At 41.9% G+C, this 15,919-nt stretch overlaps 1 protein-coding gene across 1 annotated transcript in view; it reads right to left on the bottom strand.

Moving 5' to 3' along the window:
• akap13 (A-kinase anchoring protein 13) overlaps positions 1 to 15,919 on the bottom strand; it is a 140,945-nt gene that overhangs the window by 23,582 nt on the left and 101,444 nt on the right. Inside the window, exons 17-27 of the mRNA XM_074666000.1 lie at positions 13,775 to 13,940; positions 11,151 to 11,218; positions 10,974 to 11,040; positions 10,144 to 10,294; positions 9,870 to 9,982; positions 9,332 to 9,478; positions 8,492 to 8,748; positions 7,276 to 7,401; positions 6,624 to 6,741; positions 2,005 to 2,253; positions 1,834 to 1,910 (exon numbers count right to left, since the gene is read on the bottom strand). Coding sequence (XP_074522101.1) covers positions 1,834 to 1,910; positions 2,005 to 2,253; positions 6,624 to 6,741; positions 7,276 to 7,401; positions 8,492 to 8,748; positions 9,332 to 9,478; positions 9,870 to 9,982; positions 10,144 to 10,294; positions 10,974 to 11,040; positions 11,151 to 11,218; positions 13,775 to 13,940 — 1,539 coding nt within the window. The remainder of the gene's footprint in view (positions 1 to 1,833; positions 1,911 to 2,004; positions 2,254 to 6,623; positions 6,742 to 7,275; positions 7,402 to 8,491; positions 8,749 to 9,331; positions 9,479 to 9,869; positions 9,983 to 10,143; positions 10,295 to 10,973; positions 11,041 to 11,150; positions 11,219 to 13,774; positions 13,941 to 15,919) is intronic.

Genomic DNA, 15,919 nt, shown 5'->3' with positions numbered 1-15,919 from the left:
AATGTTATCATCCAGATGGGAGTCAGCTGACTTCTACAACCTCAGCAGGCATAATTTAGTGCTTCTGCACCACAAACCGCTGCTTCATTTCTGCTCTACCCAGAAAAACTCTGAAAACTCTCAAACCACATCCCAACATTTTCCTACAATCTGCTGCCTGAGGAACGAAAGACAGGTTCAGATGTTTTAAAGCTGGCTTTTTGTTTGGTCTGCACAGCTTTTGTTTGAGCAAAAATAAATAAAAATAATCAAGAAGAGTCAAGGGTTAAATTTTGAAGACACTTCAAATTTCATCTCTGTTTTAATACCAATCTACTAAAAAGGACTAACTCTGGGTGTTTCCCACTTTTTTCTGACTCATTCAGCTTCACAGGATTAGTTTTCTGTCCTCTGTCCAGGTGAACTGGTGACCTGGCTGCTGTTGGCTGTTTTTCCTTTCTGTGATCTTATCCAACCCAAAACTCAGCCTGGTTCACATGGCTGTCATCCATTAAGAAACACGTTCTTCTCTTTTTAATGTCACCAGCCTCAGCTCCTACATACCAACCTGTTTTAATGATGGATGTAATTATTATGTCACAGGCCTGACTCTGTTTTCTTTGCCCATGCTGCGAGGGAGCGTGGGTGTGTTTCAGTGCCCTGTGCCATGAAACTGTAAGTCTCGTCAACATGGAAAAAATGACTCAAACATACAGTATATGAGTGGGTGGGTCTGGTGCTTTGTGCCAGGGTCGTTCAACCAGGAGCAGCCAGCTATAAGCTACACAATGGGAAAACTTGAGGAGGCCAACTCATGCAAACAGCAGAGAAATGAGTGGGAAAGGAAAATGTAACTATAGCTCTAATAGACCTTTAAAGATCTGGGCCCATATTCACAAAGCTTCTCAGAGTGCTCTCAGAGAGTTCCTAACAGCCTAAAATATTCCTAGCAAGGAGTCTTAGCTTAAGATTGGTTCAGGAAGCTTCTGAGAGACAGAAACTTTTATCTTAGTGAGGAGGAGTGGTTGACCCCATTGCTAAGTTTGACACAGTCTCCTGAAAGCTGTGATTGGTTGGTACCAAAAGAGGAAAAGATGAGGGGGAAAAATGCTCTGTGCTCCTCATAATGAATGGACAGTAAAACTATTGTATCACATAACTCAGACTGTATTAAGAAATGTGTATTTGTGACACAAATTTTATATCATACTGATGAAACTCAGCTAAATTAAACTAATATTGACACAGCTTCAAAATGTTCACACACACCGATACATTGATTTGCCTATTGATCTGTCCATGCTGCTCATGTTGCTACTCAATGTGTTTGATTTTAATGGTGCAGTGACTCAGCTGTCAGCACTTCCTGTGATTGCTGGTGTCCTTTTAAAAAGCGGTTTGATTTGGCAGAACCACCTAAACAATGAATGACATGGATTAAAAAAAATAGTGCTAAAAGGGAACTTGGGTCCCGGGGTCACGGCACAAGAGAAGAAACAGACTTGGGAGCGCATCGCCCAAAAAATCAATGCATCGTTCTTGCTCTTAGAGTGGAGATTACAGCACAAAGTGAAGTTGTTCTTAAACAGTTTTGTGAGCTACCACTCAGGGTATGACAACAGTTTCTTTGATGATAATAGAAGTATGAACGTTATAGATTTAGGGGGTGGATCAGCAGCTAAACAGCTGTGTTTAGCGTGTTGCAAAAGTGTGACATCAGTATCGGTGTTCACTCTTAGGTTTCTTAAAAGTCCTCCCTCCTCCTCTACTTTTAGGATGCTTTGTGAGTACAGGCCCTGACTTTCTGAGGAGATGGAGACAGAAGCATAGACAGAGGAGACAGCAGGGACCTACCAGCATTGCAAAGACGTATTTCTGGTCCTTTTCTTGTAGGAAGACAAAGACGTCGGATAGTAACAGAGCATGAACATCTGGAAAACAACCACAATGAGTGAGAGGTTAGCAGATTTATGAATACATGGTGAGGTTTTTGTGTGGACAGGCAGTCCATATGTGTCTCCTCACCTTTTAGTCTCCCCTGGCTGTTCTTCAGTTGCAGCACTCCATCGTGGATCAGCCTCCTCCTTAGCAGATCCTCCCTGGCGAAAATCTGACCACTCTTCATCATCATGATGGACTTGCTGTCCGTGCGGATGTGAAATTCCTTCAGACGTCGTCTTTTATCGTGCTCATTCACTTTGCTGTCAACAGCTGCGATTACCTCCTTCACTAGCCGAACAGCATCTGTCAGGTCTTCATACTCCTCCTCGCTTTCTGTGTTTGACATGTGACAAGAGAGGTTAGACGGCGGACACAGAGTCAACATATAACACTGGCTTCATGTCACACAGCCAGCGGCAGAGCAATATGAGCTAACTATCTGCTTGTTTCACCCGTGTTGTGTGAAAAGCTTTATATATTAGGGATTTCTTTTTATGCAGGTGCAAAACCAGCAGGCGCATGCAGAGGTCCATTTGGAAATTTAATGGCTCCAAACTAGCACACTTGAACCAGATGGGTAGAGAGGCACAGCTGAGGAGGTGTTTATATGCAGCAGAAGGTGCCGTCAAATTTTGGCATTTAGCTTGCTCTGCATTGCCACTCACAGAGAAACCTCATATTGCAAACACCATTTCAGAGAGTAATGAAAGCCTCTTTATGGTTTCAGTTATGGGAGTTAGATACACAGCGCTTTGTACGATCACACATACTTCAACCGTAAGTTTATCTCTTACATAATCTTCTCTCTCACTTTGATTATTTCAGAAAAAAGCACATTTTTTGTTTCATGCTGTGTTGGGCTGAGTAATGTTTTGAATACCTGTTTACCTCCTCCACATTGCTCTTTTTGATTACGGGATGATTGCATCATAAACTCTCCCCTAACCACATCATTGTTTCCTGAATATTAAGAGTCACTGGACCACCTGTTCACATGATGTGAAATGATGGAGACATCTGTTTACACTACAGCACGGTTTCTGTGACGACTTGGAAAACAAGGCAACTGGACTGTGTGGAGTTAGGAAGATGTTTCACCTCTCATCTAAGAAGCTTCATCAAAATCCTCATGCTCCAAAACCAGCCAAAAGGCATTCAACCTGAAGTATAATCCAAAATTTTCATGTAGATTCTCATTCATCCAGGTCATTGTCATTATAAAGACTAGAGGATCAAGCAGCAGGACTGTGCAGAGTTGCCTTGTTTTTCAAGCCTTCAGAATAACCATGGCATCGAATGAATATAAATCTGCTTGGACAGCACAGTTTCTGCTTCTAAGGTGTGTAGACATGCACAAAATAGATCAGCTGGCCGATTTCCTTAATTTTGGGTGATCAGTGATCGACCCATCCTGACATATGAAACTGATCTTATATACCTCCGGGATGGTCTGACAGCCAGCCATTGTTGCTTTTCGCTCTGAGACATCTGCGCACATGTGCGCCTGTCATCAAATTACAGCTGCGAGGGTGCACTCCGCTTTGCGCTGAGAATAGACCAGGTTGGAGCTGCTGAGCTTTCAGCGCACTTTCTGCACTGTTTTTGGCATGAAATTGTCACTGCTCCAACATGAATCTGCTGACACCTCCCCCTGGTGCACACCCATCTCTGTGCAGACGGTCTACCAAATTGTCAAATTGGCAGTGCACGGCAGTGCCCCACACAAAAATTAACACTGCATGGGGTGCGCCAGGCTTGAGCCCCCTGCGCTGCATCACGAAATAAGAGCCCAAAGACTTGAATGAAAATATTTCGCTTGGCTCTGTATGGAGGGGACAAAGTTTTTTTTTTTAAACTAAATAGCATGTGACCTTGTGTTGTTTTTTGTTTTTTTTACTATTGTGAACAAAGTTCACTGAAAGCTGTCACTGAAAGTTTTATTTGTGCTTTTTACCCCCAAAAACTGTCAGAATAATTATTTCCCCTTTTTTGAAGTTGCTTTTCATAGCCAAGCTAGCTTCTGGCTGTGTCTTTACTTTCAGCTACATGGTGAATGAGAAAACCAAAACCATCCTCACTTCCAGCTCTTTTTATTTCAGTCAGTTTAAACAAGGGGTGTGCCATATAATACCGTCTACGGTAATACTGGTATAATTTCTTTGACGATATAAATTTGTCATTTTGCCATATTTACAATGCAGAGACAAAATGACGTATGACGCTACCTGCTGTGTACAAAACAATAACCAAGAGCGAAAGTAGCACGGCAGCATCAACTTCGTCCTCACATGAGGATTTAGTGCCTAAAAAAGGAGCTACCTCAGTGATGTGGAGGTGGTTTGACTGACCAAAGATCAGACACGCAGCAAAACACATTAAATGCAAAATGTGCAGAAGAACTATTTACTGTGAAGGGTGGCAACACCACAAACATGTTCCATCAAGACACGAGAGGAGGACATGAAAGCTTCGTTATTATCGGTGAAAATTTTGCTTTTACCACGGATGTGTGGTTGAGCCGGACGTCTAACCCCTACATCAGCATTACCTCATAATCGCAGATGAATCTAAGTGCAGCGCAGTTTCGCAGATTTGGGGCGCGGGCTAAATCATACTGGATGCGACTCTGGAGTGCAGCGCCACGCAGCATAGGGCAGCGCTCATAGCAGCTGGATAACCAAGATCACAAGGTCACAGAAGCTCCACATGTCTCTGCAGGAATCCCACAATGTACTTTCATGGTGATTCATTTGCATGTTAAGATCATCGGGCCCTCCTAAAACTTCAGCACCTTCAGTCCATGCCCTCTGCTCTCTGTTGATGTTCTTATAGAAAGAATGTGTTATATAGATTTATTTAGTTTTTCACCTGCAAGATTAACTTTTTCTCCCCAAAAACATCAGATTTTCTCTGGGTCTGACTTACTTACTACGTTTACATTTCAAGCTTGTGTAGTAGTAGTAAATGATTGGAAAAGTGGCTTCCATACTCTGTGTGCAATAAAAACGCTGTTATTTAAAAGCAGCAACCACTGATAATAAGTTGATTGGTTTTTGCCCCATATCGTCATTAATATTGTTATCCCAAATTTCCTTAAAATATCGTGATATACTTTTGAGGCCATATCACCCACCCCTAGTTAAAACTTCTTTTTGTATTATTTCAGCCTCCTGAGCTACTGTTACCTTAAGGTTATCACACATTAACTGAATAATTTAACTTTTTAAATTAGCAGAGGTTAATTTGGTGTCAAATGAAAAAAAAAAAAATCTTCTTCCTTTTCTTAAATAGTGGGATTTCTTTCTGACTGACAACAGCAGAGGAGTCTACACACCTCGGGTTTAAATTCTGTGAGCTCAGTTTGGTGTTGGACTGAATATGTGAGATATTCCCCCAAAGTGTAATATTTTTCTCCTGTGGTTCTTTCACTTCAGGGCTCCTGAGCACCTAAATACTATCTGAAACCTGCGAGTGCGCCCTGTGATTTCTGCTCAGTGCTCGGTATATATCCCAACTGGCAGGAGAGAGTCTTCTTTAAGCACCTTGGGGATTAAGTCACAGCTTCCCGGTCCCACATAGAACTATAAACAGGCTTTGGGGAAGGATTAGAGTGAATGTACACAGTGGGAGAGCAGCTGACAAGAGCTGCTTTAAATCAGATGAAAATATGGTGTGAAATACTTCTGCTCCTTGAAAATATGCTTGATCCATTATCCTAAAAGACTCTCAGACAACATATGTATGATTTCTATAAAAACATATAAAGCCATGTGTGAAAACTTTGACTTTTCCTGAGGATTCCTTAACCAAGTGACTGGAATGAGTTTTTTTATGATATAAAGTTTACAGGCAGAGCAAAACTAAACCCTGCTACAAAAACTGACACGATCAAATGTTAAATGATTAAAGTTTATATTCCTTTAAAATGGAATCAATCACGTCACTTCAGATGAACAATTAATAGCATGTTTTTAAAGCCTTGACACTACTTAGTGTGAAGCTGGCCTCCACATGTTTGATGGATTTGACAAATATATATTTCACACAAAAATCTCCAGAACAAGTCCTCAAACTTTATCAAACGATAACAAAGTGACTCATGTGTTTTTCTGCAGTTTGAGGTGCAAATTAGCTGGATTCTGTAATGATCAATATAACAACAACAACAATTTGAAACTGATGCAGTGTTTGGCCCTATTCTGTCTTGTTAACTGTCACTTGTTTAAAGGAAATGTTTTACATCCATAAATAACAAACCCCATTAGCCAAAAGTTACATCTAACAACAAGGAATCAGACTTTTTTTTCCTTTTGTTATGTTTATATCTATGACTCGAAATCACACCTCTGCTCTGCACCGTGTGAGAAATAATGTTTGTTTCAGTGTAAACGTTTTGAAATGTATGTTCTCTGCAGGGTGATAACAGCGTGAAAGCACAAGATTATAGGCTTAAATGTCACCTGTGGAAACTACAAAGTAGAAAAACAAAAACAAGACGAAGCTACCAGGTTTACCACCCTACAAATACATGTCATGATGCACCTGATTTATGAAGCACTCTATGGTTTCATGATACATTATATTTATCTATTTTCTGCTGCGTTTGCTGCTGTTTTAATCTAAAGACCTCAGGACGACAGCAGCTAAATAAAGTGTCTGCATTTAAAAACATATCAGTGAGGAAAGGTCATCATGAAGCTAACCTTTCGTGTGCTGCAACATCCTCTGTATCAGCACCGGGTACTTTGTTATCCTCTGGGTCACCAGCAAGATGCATTCTGGGATACCAAGCCGTCGCACAATGCTGCTACTCATCTTTTTCTGGAAAAACAAACACAAAGCTGTGGTCAGATGTGCTCCACAACAAGCGTCAAAGGAAGACGCAGTTTACAATGACCAAAAAGACACCTTAAACCCATCTACTAAAGAACACAGTAATAATACTTCAGTCTGTTTGCTGTGATTATGGATATTACTTCTTCAGAGGCAAAGAAGATGATACACAGAGGTGAATAGGAGCACGGACACTTTGGAGAAATAAACAAAATAGAACAAGTCTCAAGGGGTTATTTCTTTTCTACCACTCTTTTCTATCCCTGCATGCAAAAGACAAAAAAGCTAGTCTGAACTCTCTTGCTGACACAATAAGTGGCACTCTTTAGCAGAGAAAAGCACATTTGTTAGACATCTATTCAACAAGAAACAATTCTGTCTGGAAAACCAGACATCTCCAAGTAAAACGTGTTTGCAGCACAAAAGCAGCAAAAAGAGAGGACAAGACAAAAGCACCAAAACTGACTCCTCATATTTACTAAACCAGAGTACGATCTGGAAGTCCCAACATGCAAACCTTACTTTGATAAAGGCCTTGAAGCGTTTGTCTTTGGTCAGCAGGTCTTTGTAGAAGTTCACCGCCTCATTGTGCCGGCTGCAAAATCTCCCGTAGACCCTCTTCATCGTCTCGCCGTTGGATCCGGAGAACTGGAGCAGAATTGAACAGGCGTTAAATTGGAGGAATATTATAAAACATAATCAAACACAGGCATTAGTAAAAGAGTTAAGCTGTTGGCATTGTTTTCCTGGGAGCTGGGGACTGAGAGTGAGGGAGATGACAGACGTGCTGGTAGCTTTGTAAGGTTTACTCACAGCGCTGCTCAGAGCTCCATGCTCGGACTGGAAATGCTAATATTCTGATTTCAGGGGCTTGTTATGTGTAAGCTTTTTACCATCTTAGTCCAGGATGCTGGCACACTAACATCTCACATATTAAGCGCTAAAGCCTACACATTGCTGATTGAAGCTCTTTTATTTTGAAAGGTTTTACATTATGAATCAGAGCAGAGAAGAAAACTGAAATATTCATCTGAGTAAAAGTCTGTTCATAAATACAGTTAGTACATTTCACCTCCCGAGGGCCTCGAGTGAATTTACAACTGCAATCCATCCAGTAATGGGTAATACAGATTTTTATACCTGTTTTATATTTGATATATTATTGGCCAAAACAGGTTTACTCCAAGCGTGGATAGATTTAGCTCCAGAGAGGAGGAGGAGGACGTCAGGAGCTCCTTTGTATGAAGAGGAACTAGCTAAGAAGGTGATTAAAACACCTCCTGGACGCCTCCCTCTGGAGGTTTCCAAACAGATTCAGCTGGGAGGAGACTGCCTGGACCCAGAGCTCACTAAAGGGGGTATATATCCCATCTGGCCTGGGGGGTTTTTGAAATTCTCCAATGTCTTAGCTGTGCCCAGATGAGCAAAAGAAAACCATTGACAGAGCAGATGAATGTAGGATGGTTTTAATGCTCTTTATTCAACCCCTATTCTATGCTGAATTACTCACCTCTGAATCATAAGAGTCAAATCCTTTCTTATCGATGTTTCAAGATAGAAGTGATAAATTGATCCCAGAAACCCAAACAGACTAGATCTTACTGTATGTAACAAAGACAACTCTGTAGCCTCAGGTTTTACAGGTACCATCACAAACAAATCGGCCTCCAAAGAAAGAGTAATTTAGTCATCATGTGATGAAACAGCTTCAGGGCCTTCATCTCTACTCTGTTCGTACCTGGCTAACCAGGATATCCCCTATCCTGTTGATGACGAAGCCCCCCTCAGAGTTCCCCCCCTCCAACTGGCTCTCCCTCTTCCTCTCCAGGAGGCGAAGGAGGTGCTGCGTGTGGAGCTCCAGGAGTTCATCTAGAACGGGGAACAGCCTCTCCACAGTCTGCAGTTCCAGCTGCACCTCCTTCTGCAGGCCTTTACTGTAGACCTCTGACATGATGCGCAGCGTCCGTATGTGATGCATCTCTGTCTGCATCAGCTCTGAAGGACAAACAAGGGATGAAGCAACACTTATTCAGTGGATGTCAAAGCACAAGGTTTTATAGCTTCACAAACATCTCTTCAGCTTTATTACTTTACCACAGAGGTCTCGCTTCAGTGCATTCATACATACACCAATGTATGTGCTTTTCAAAACTGTTTCAATCACATTTATATGCAACAAAAAGTTGATAATTCAAAGCTAGAGACAACCCAAGGACTCTCCACACAAACAGGATGTATCACAAAATGTGATAAAATGGGGTATTAAAAGACCATTCAGAGCTGCAGGTACCACAGAAACACGCAGAGGTTAAATTCATCAGGGTTCAAAGTTCATCCAAGTCAGAATATTAAAATGTTCAAACCACTTCTTTTCTGTCCTGTGCATTAATGTCCAAAGCAGCAACAGTTGTCAAAAAGTTCTTACTTTAAACTCATGTGTATGGTGATTTTTTTTTTCATTATAAACAGCATGACAAACAAATGAGACTACACTTGAAAACACTGAACTGCTCTTTTTAAGTTATCTAATAAAACTCCTAGATCTTAGAGAAAACCATGAATAGATGTGCAGCTGTACCATAAATGACGTCTTGTCTCTTCACCAGCTCTTTGTCTAGCTGCTGCAGGTACTGAGGCTCCACCCCTAAACTCCACGAGTCGGACTCCAGTTCTTTGGCATCGGCCTCAAACTCCCCCATCAGCTGCCCGTCCATCATCTCCGTCCCTGCACCAACAACACAGCTTTAACCAATGCTCTGATACTCATTTTAACTTTGTGATTTGATGCTTTACAGCTTTGAAATATTTCTGGACAGTATACATTTCTGTTCTGCTGAACAGTTGTGTTTTTCAGGGCTAAATCAAATATTATTTTCATTTTTTTTAAGTTACCTTGGGTGAGTCAGTGTTATCTATTGAACGTTTAGATGTACTTCAGGTAAAAACCTTTCATCAAACAGGTTGTTTACATCATTACGAGTGGAAATTTCCTATCCTATACCTCTTGTTTAACTACAGATAACACTGAGATAGGCCAACTACAACTGTAACGTTAGCATCTCAGTAAAACACTGTGACCGCAATATAAGGGTAAAACACCGTGGGTGTGCATTCACCTTCATCAGTCAGTGACTCCATGGACTCTGTGACCTGGTTGGTTCTGTTGAGGGAGTCAGTAGACTGGGAGAGGTACCGCAGACCTTTGATGGGCATCTCGTCAAACACAGGACTGAACAGAGAAAAAAATAAAATAAAAGTATTATGAATAACAGTTTCATTAAACCCTCATGATACTGTGTGGATGGCGAGGGTTCAAATCGCTTTGTTATAAAGTCAAACGGTAAAAGATCTATAACACATATTCTCAAACACACTCATATCAGGGCTCACCCAGCAATATTGCTTATTGAGAGACTCTTGGAGAGGTTGTTGCCATGAAAGTTCATGATACTGGTGTGTCTCCGGGACGAAGGGAGCATGAGGGAAGAATGGTCTTCAGGGGACAAGATGGCCGACCAGGGACGCTCCCTTGTACCGCCAGCTGGATCGGAGAAAGAAGTTTTATTGGTGATAAATATCTGAGGCATCACCCCGTAAAAAGTCTGATTTACTGGCATCAGGGGAGCTTCCAAATATTATTTCTATTTCAAATAGTTTCCTGCAAAACCTGCTGCAGTGCTGAGGCTTTTGTTGAGACATATTGATTCAGGTTCAGTTCTTTGCAACCCAAAAGATTTTGATTGATTTAGTTGCTTTTTATGAACAAAAACTCAACTTGCTTCATGGCAAACTAGAGTTAAAACCATCCAGTCTGGGAGGTAAGAAAATGAGTGTGCATCCTGTGAGGTTGTGTTCAGAGCTTAACTGATCTGATCACTAAATCTTTTGCTCTATGAGTCCTTTTCTCAACCGCTGAGGCAGGTTTCTGAGGAGGATCTGTGCAGGTTTATTTCCCATTCACCTTAAACCACTAGACAAGTGCAAGTGGAGCATGTTATGTGATTCTAACTGAGGAATATACAGTTTACTAAATCCCCTGACATTCAAACATCCTCAACTCATTATGAGTGTCAAAGAAAAGAGCACAGAACAGAAACTTGGTGTAGTTCAGCTTCTTTCAGTCCCTATATCTGCACAAATGAGGAAAACTCAGATATTAAATGAACAGCTTCAGTCTAGAAATGTAGAACTGTTGTGTTAAAGTTAGATGCAACACTTACATTTGTTTCTCATCGTGACTGTGGGAAAAGAGCAGGAGTCTGGGACCGTAAACTGCTGTTTGGGCAACTACAAGAAAAACAAAGAATAGAAGAGAAGCTTGAATCAATACTGGCTGCTGAAGAAGACGAAAAACAGAGCAGAATCAGGGGTTGGAGTCACTCTGAGGGAACTTTTACCTTCATCTTCACCTTGGCACAAACGGGCAGGCCGTCCCTGCAGCCCTTATGGACGGAAGCATTACAGTCTGGAAAGAAAAGCAGCAGACTGTCAGTGAAAACAGAGAGCATGGTGCAGGAGGCGGAGGAGACGGTGAGGGTGTGTGAAAAGGTGGGGGCAAGAAATTCTGACTGGTTTTCATGGCCGGCCAGGAAACTCAACCAGCCCGCTAATGAAAGCCAGATTTGAGCTGAGCATGTGATGCAATCAGGGGGCAATACTGCTGCTGGACTACGGAGGGGAAAAAAAGAGAGATAGGCAGAGGAAGAATGAGCACACACACACACACACACACACACACACACACACACACACACACACACACACACACACACACACACACACACACACACACACACACACACACACACACACACACACAAACTGGGGTGCATGGGAAAGCTCTATTGCGTAAACATTCCCAAATCACTATTTAGGAGCAAGGATAACATCTGCTCTGAGATCAAATCTAATTTCTCTGCTCTAAATCTGAAACTGCAGGATCATTTCACAGGAGCTGGACCTTCTCATATTCAATGAGCACACACAGTACGTAAGAAAAGCTTCACCATTAGTCTCCTCTCAGGGTTTTGCAGACGTATTGCATAAACGACACCCACAACCCCAACCACCATCCTCGTCATTGATGCTAACACACTACAACATTTCCGCTCCTAGGATTACATCAACGCTCTTTCGCTCAGAGCAAGAGTGAGAAAATAATCCTATGTAGCCCCCGGCTCAAAGGTCCTGTTCCCACTTTCACCTACACCCTGAAATGTTGTGTCACTATAAAAAGAAAAAAAAAGAAAAACATGGAGGAAAGTATCTGCCGTGTAGATTATGTAATACATCCAATAGTGGCTCCAGCAGCAAGAAAAAGCAGCTGAAATTCCTGTAGTGTTTTCCTCCTTTAAAATAGTTTTATTGGGTATTTTACGGCTTTTCATGGTCGTCTAACTGATTCCAGCTAAACTTAGACAAAGGATCACTGTATTAGTCTGCTGAATGGACTTCAGCCAGACATCTGCGAGCACAAACCTCTGGAAAAAACACCCTGACTCCAACAATACAAACCAGACTGCCTGAACACAACACGGACTGTTCTCCAGGCTCAACTATCAGAGGCAGATTGTGACTGTTGAGAGTATCACTGATCCACTGGTTTCTCCTTTTTAGGCTTTTTTTGGTGTTGCGCCAAACTTGTGCAATAAACAACATCCTCTTTAAGCCTGCTGCTGCTGCCACTGCTGCTTCAGTGGAAAACAATGAAAAAAGTGTTTTGTTGACTAAACTCGGAGTCAGACATCAGGAGAAACTCTTTAGAGAGTTTCACCACTTCAAACAGATCATGAAGCAGCTTCAGATAAGTGTGTCTCAAGCTCTGTTTTACAGCTAAACTATGATTAAAATGATCAGTAGAAAACTAGTTATCAAGACAAAAGCAAGAGTAATTCTTTATAAACTAGAAATATTGAACTATTTCTGAGACAGACTTCAATTCTGATTGACTCTTATTTGACGTAAGGCATCAGGAGACCAGGTCAGTGCGTCTCAGAGCTTTAATTTCATGCCTTCTCTCTCCTCCAAGGCACAGGAGGTACTTTCTTAGTCACCATTTTGAAGGCTGTCCCAAAGCGATAATTGTGCTCGGAGAAGAGAGGAGAGAGGATGGAGGAGACTGATCGGGGGAGCTATGATCGAGGAAACACGGGAGCCGGCTTTACGGAAGTCTTTTCACTGACAGACACGCCCCCATATGGAACATCACTCTCTGATTGGATGCTGCAGCGGCTCAGACTTTACATGAAACTTCACAAACACAAAGGAGTTTAATGAGAGAAAAGATGAGCTGAAAACAAGCGAAGGATCGTTTAGAAACAGATCATAAATCTGATTCTAAAGTGTTTGTTGTGAGTTAAAAGCACAAAATACTGAACACAACCATCATGAAGCTAATATAACAGACGATTAATACTGAAAACTGGAATCTAATAAATAATATCTTCCTGAGACACAATAAACTGGGTTATATTAATAATTTTCAGAGTTCACGATCAGATGCGCTCTAGATAAAGGCTAAATAATTCATAAATAATCTAACAATGACACATTTTACCGGTAAAGCGATCCGAGAGCACACAGAATAAATAGAGAGCATGTTTTCTTCATGATAAAGTGTTTTATAAACAGGTTAAAGAAACAGACAAATCACAGTTATTACAGCACACATGTGTAGACACACAAACAGCTGTTAGAGCTGACTGACAGATGATCCAGAGGTGATCAGCTGATGCCGTCATCACTGAAACACGTCGCTTTATGTGACGCTCCGGAGGAGAGGATGTGTCATTGCTCTAAAATCAAATCTCCTTCATCCTCTCTCCTCTCTTCATTTCCTCACGTCTTTCCCATGCATCTCTGGTGGGAGGGATGAAGATGCAAGTGAACGACGCAAGTGGAGGAAGGAAGAATGGAACTTTGGAGCTTTGAGACGCACCACAGGTCAGTCTCAAACAACCTCAAGATGAAAACTTAAAAAAAAAAAAAAAAAAAAAATACAGAAGTGAAGGCAGACACTTACTTGCACAATAGAAACCCCCCTTGCTGTTGAAAGCCTTATTGCACTGGGAGCACTGGGCTGTCGGGCCCAGGATGACGGCTGTGAATTGATGACCATTCGTCGACTTCTTGTCCTTCTCCTTGACCTCCTTCTCCTTCTCCTTCTCCCTTTTGTCTCGATCCTTTTCCTGCACAGGTGAGATTATCAGAGTTAGACAAACAAAAGCACAAAACAAAGTAACTTTAAGCTACCTAAACTGCTGGTATGTTTATTTTGAACAATTTGATATAAGGCTCTTATGCTACCTGTAGAGCAGAATAATGCACCAGACAGAGCTTACAAAGCTCCTCAGTGTCTGACCGGTTGTTTGTGTTTATTCCCAATCTGAATCCAGCAGAGCGACATTATTACTCTGATGTGCTGCGCTGCAGGAGGTTTTGCATATTAAGTGATGCATTATTTATGCCGACGACAAATTGTCTCATTAGGAGACTGTTTTAAATGTGCTGTTTTGCTTCATTTAAAGACAATCGGATTTTCTTAATAATTCTTGGATAATTTGATGTCTTCTTTTTACAAGACTGCTTCAGAGGGGTGGATAATGCTGGTAGTGCAGAGCAAAAGTTAGCAACTATGATGGCCATTTTTACCAATAAGACTGTAATTTTTAATATTCAGTTGTTTTATTTGGCTTCAAAAGTCCTCATTTAACCCATCTGATGATGAATGAGCAGCGAGGACGGAAGCACATTTAGACTACTGACGGAGACGCACCGTCTGGGAATCAAATCTGTGACCTTTCCACAACAGGGCTGCCTTTCTGCTCGCTCTTCATTCATGGACGAGGTCATCCTCAGCTGCTGGTCATCTCTGTACACTGAGCTGAATCACAGTCCCAAAAAGTGATGCAGAGAAGAACAGAGCTCTTATTCTTTTGGATTTACATCACAGAGCCTCCACCCAAACCCAGAGGAAATGGGAAAATAGAGTTTCCAGCTTGTTTTAATGGTTCACTCAGGGCCTCTCGGTTTGAGGGGACCACAAAGCTCTAACATACTGGAGCTCTTTTTGTACAGTCGCTTCAAGATACCACACGGCTGCGTTTTTTTTGTAGACATTACAACACTTAGAGCTTTCACTCTCACTTCCTGCAACAACAGCAGCCATCAAACCAAACATGAAGCACAGAGACAAAAGCGTAAAAAGGATGCCATACATAGAATTACCCCGCGCATTAACATCAGTGAGAATCATTGTTAGAGATGACACGTGGAAATATCCAACCAAAACACCATCAGTTCAACTTATTAGCAAACACAAAACTGTTCCCAGCACATTTCTTTTGGCTACAACCTTTACAGCAGGAGAAGTAATGAGTTGTGACATCTAAACCAGAGCTTTAAACAAAGAGACATTCGGCTGTAACAAAGTGTAACAGAGTATGACTTCACTGGAAAAAGACATCAGCCCTGAGGGGAACACTGCTTCTCTTTAAACATGATATTGTGACAGTCCCTTCACTACAATTATGGCTGGGAAACCAGAGTGCTCTGTTAGCCTACCTCCACCCAACCTTTCCATCTCAGCGAGAAGCCATGGCTCCCTGTGAATCTCCTGCATACCATCCCGGGCTGCGGCCGAGCGGCTGACGCTACCAGCAGCACTGAGGCTCCATTAGCAGAGCAGCAATGAGGAAGTGACTGGTTGCTACAGGACGTGCTATTACTGCAATGACCTTTCAGACTGGTACAGACACTGTGTCAAAACAGCACAAACTAGATCCCCTTCCAGGGTGTTCTGACTCCTGTTAGAGCCAGATAACGAATGTAGGATACTCAGGTGTTTATTTAGACATTTTAAGAGGTCGCTCTTTACACAGTGGTAGCTGAGGTGGTAATAAAACGACCCTCAGGCAGTTTGGGCAGAGCTTCACATGATTGTCCTGAATCCCGAGAAGCTGTGATCAATAATCTCGACAGTGTATGGGGGGGATCAGCCGCAGTTTGTGGTGGGAATCCTGTCTCTTTAAATGCAAAGGGATGACCGAGGTTAGAGATGAGATTATAAAACCACAGCCAACGCTGACTTCCTGTTTTACTTCCTGTTCACCCTTGTGTCTCTTTGCACGAGCTGCAGACAGAAAGATCAGTACTGACAGAAAACAAA

This window comes from Halichoeres trimaculatus, unplaced genomic scaffold (genome assembly GCF_033239565.1).
Source record: "Halichoeres trimaculatus isolate MK-OKI-2021-1 unplaced genomic scaffold, fHalTri1.1 fHalTri1_scaffold_3, whole genome shotgun sequence".
Classification (NCBI taxonomy): Eukaryota; Metazoa; Chordata; class Actinopteri; order Labriformes; family Labridae; genus Halichoeres; species Halichoeres trimaculatus.
The sequence above is the reverse complement of the archived record's forward strand: the minus strand, read 5'-3'. Positions and strand labels throughout refer to the sequence as shown.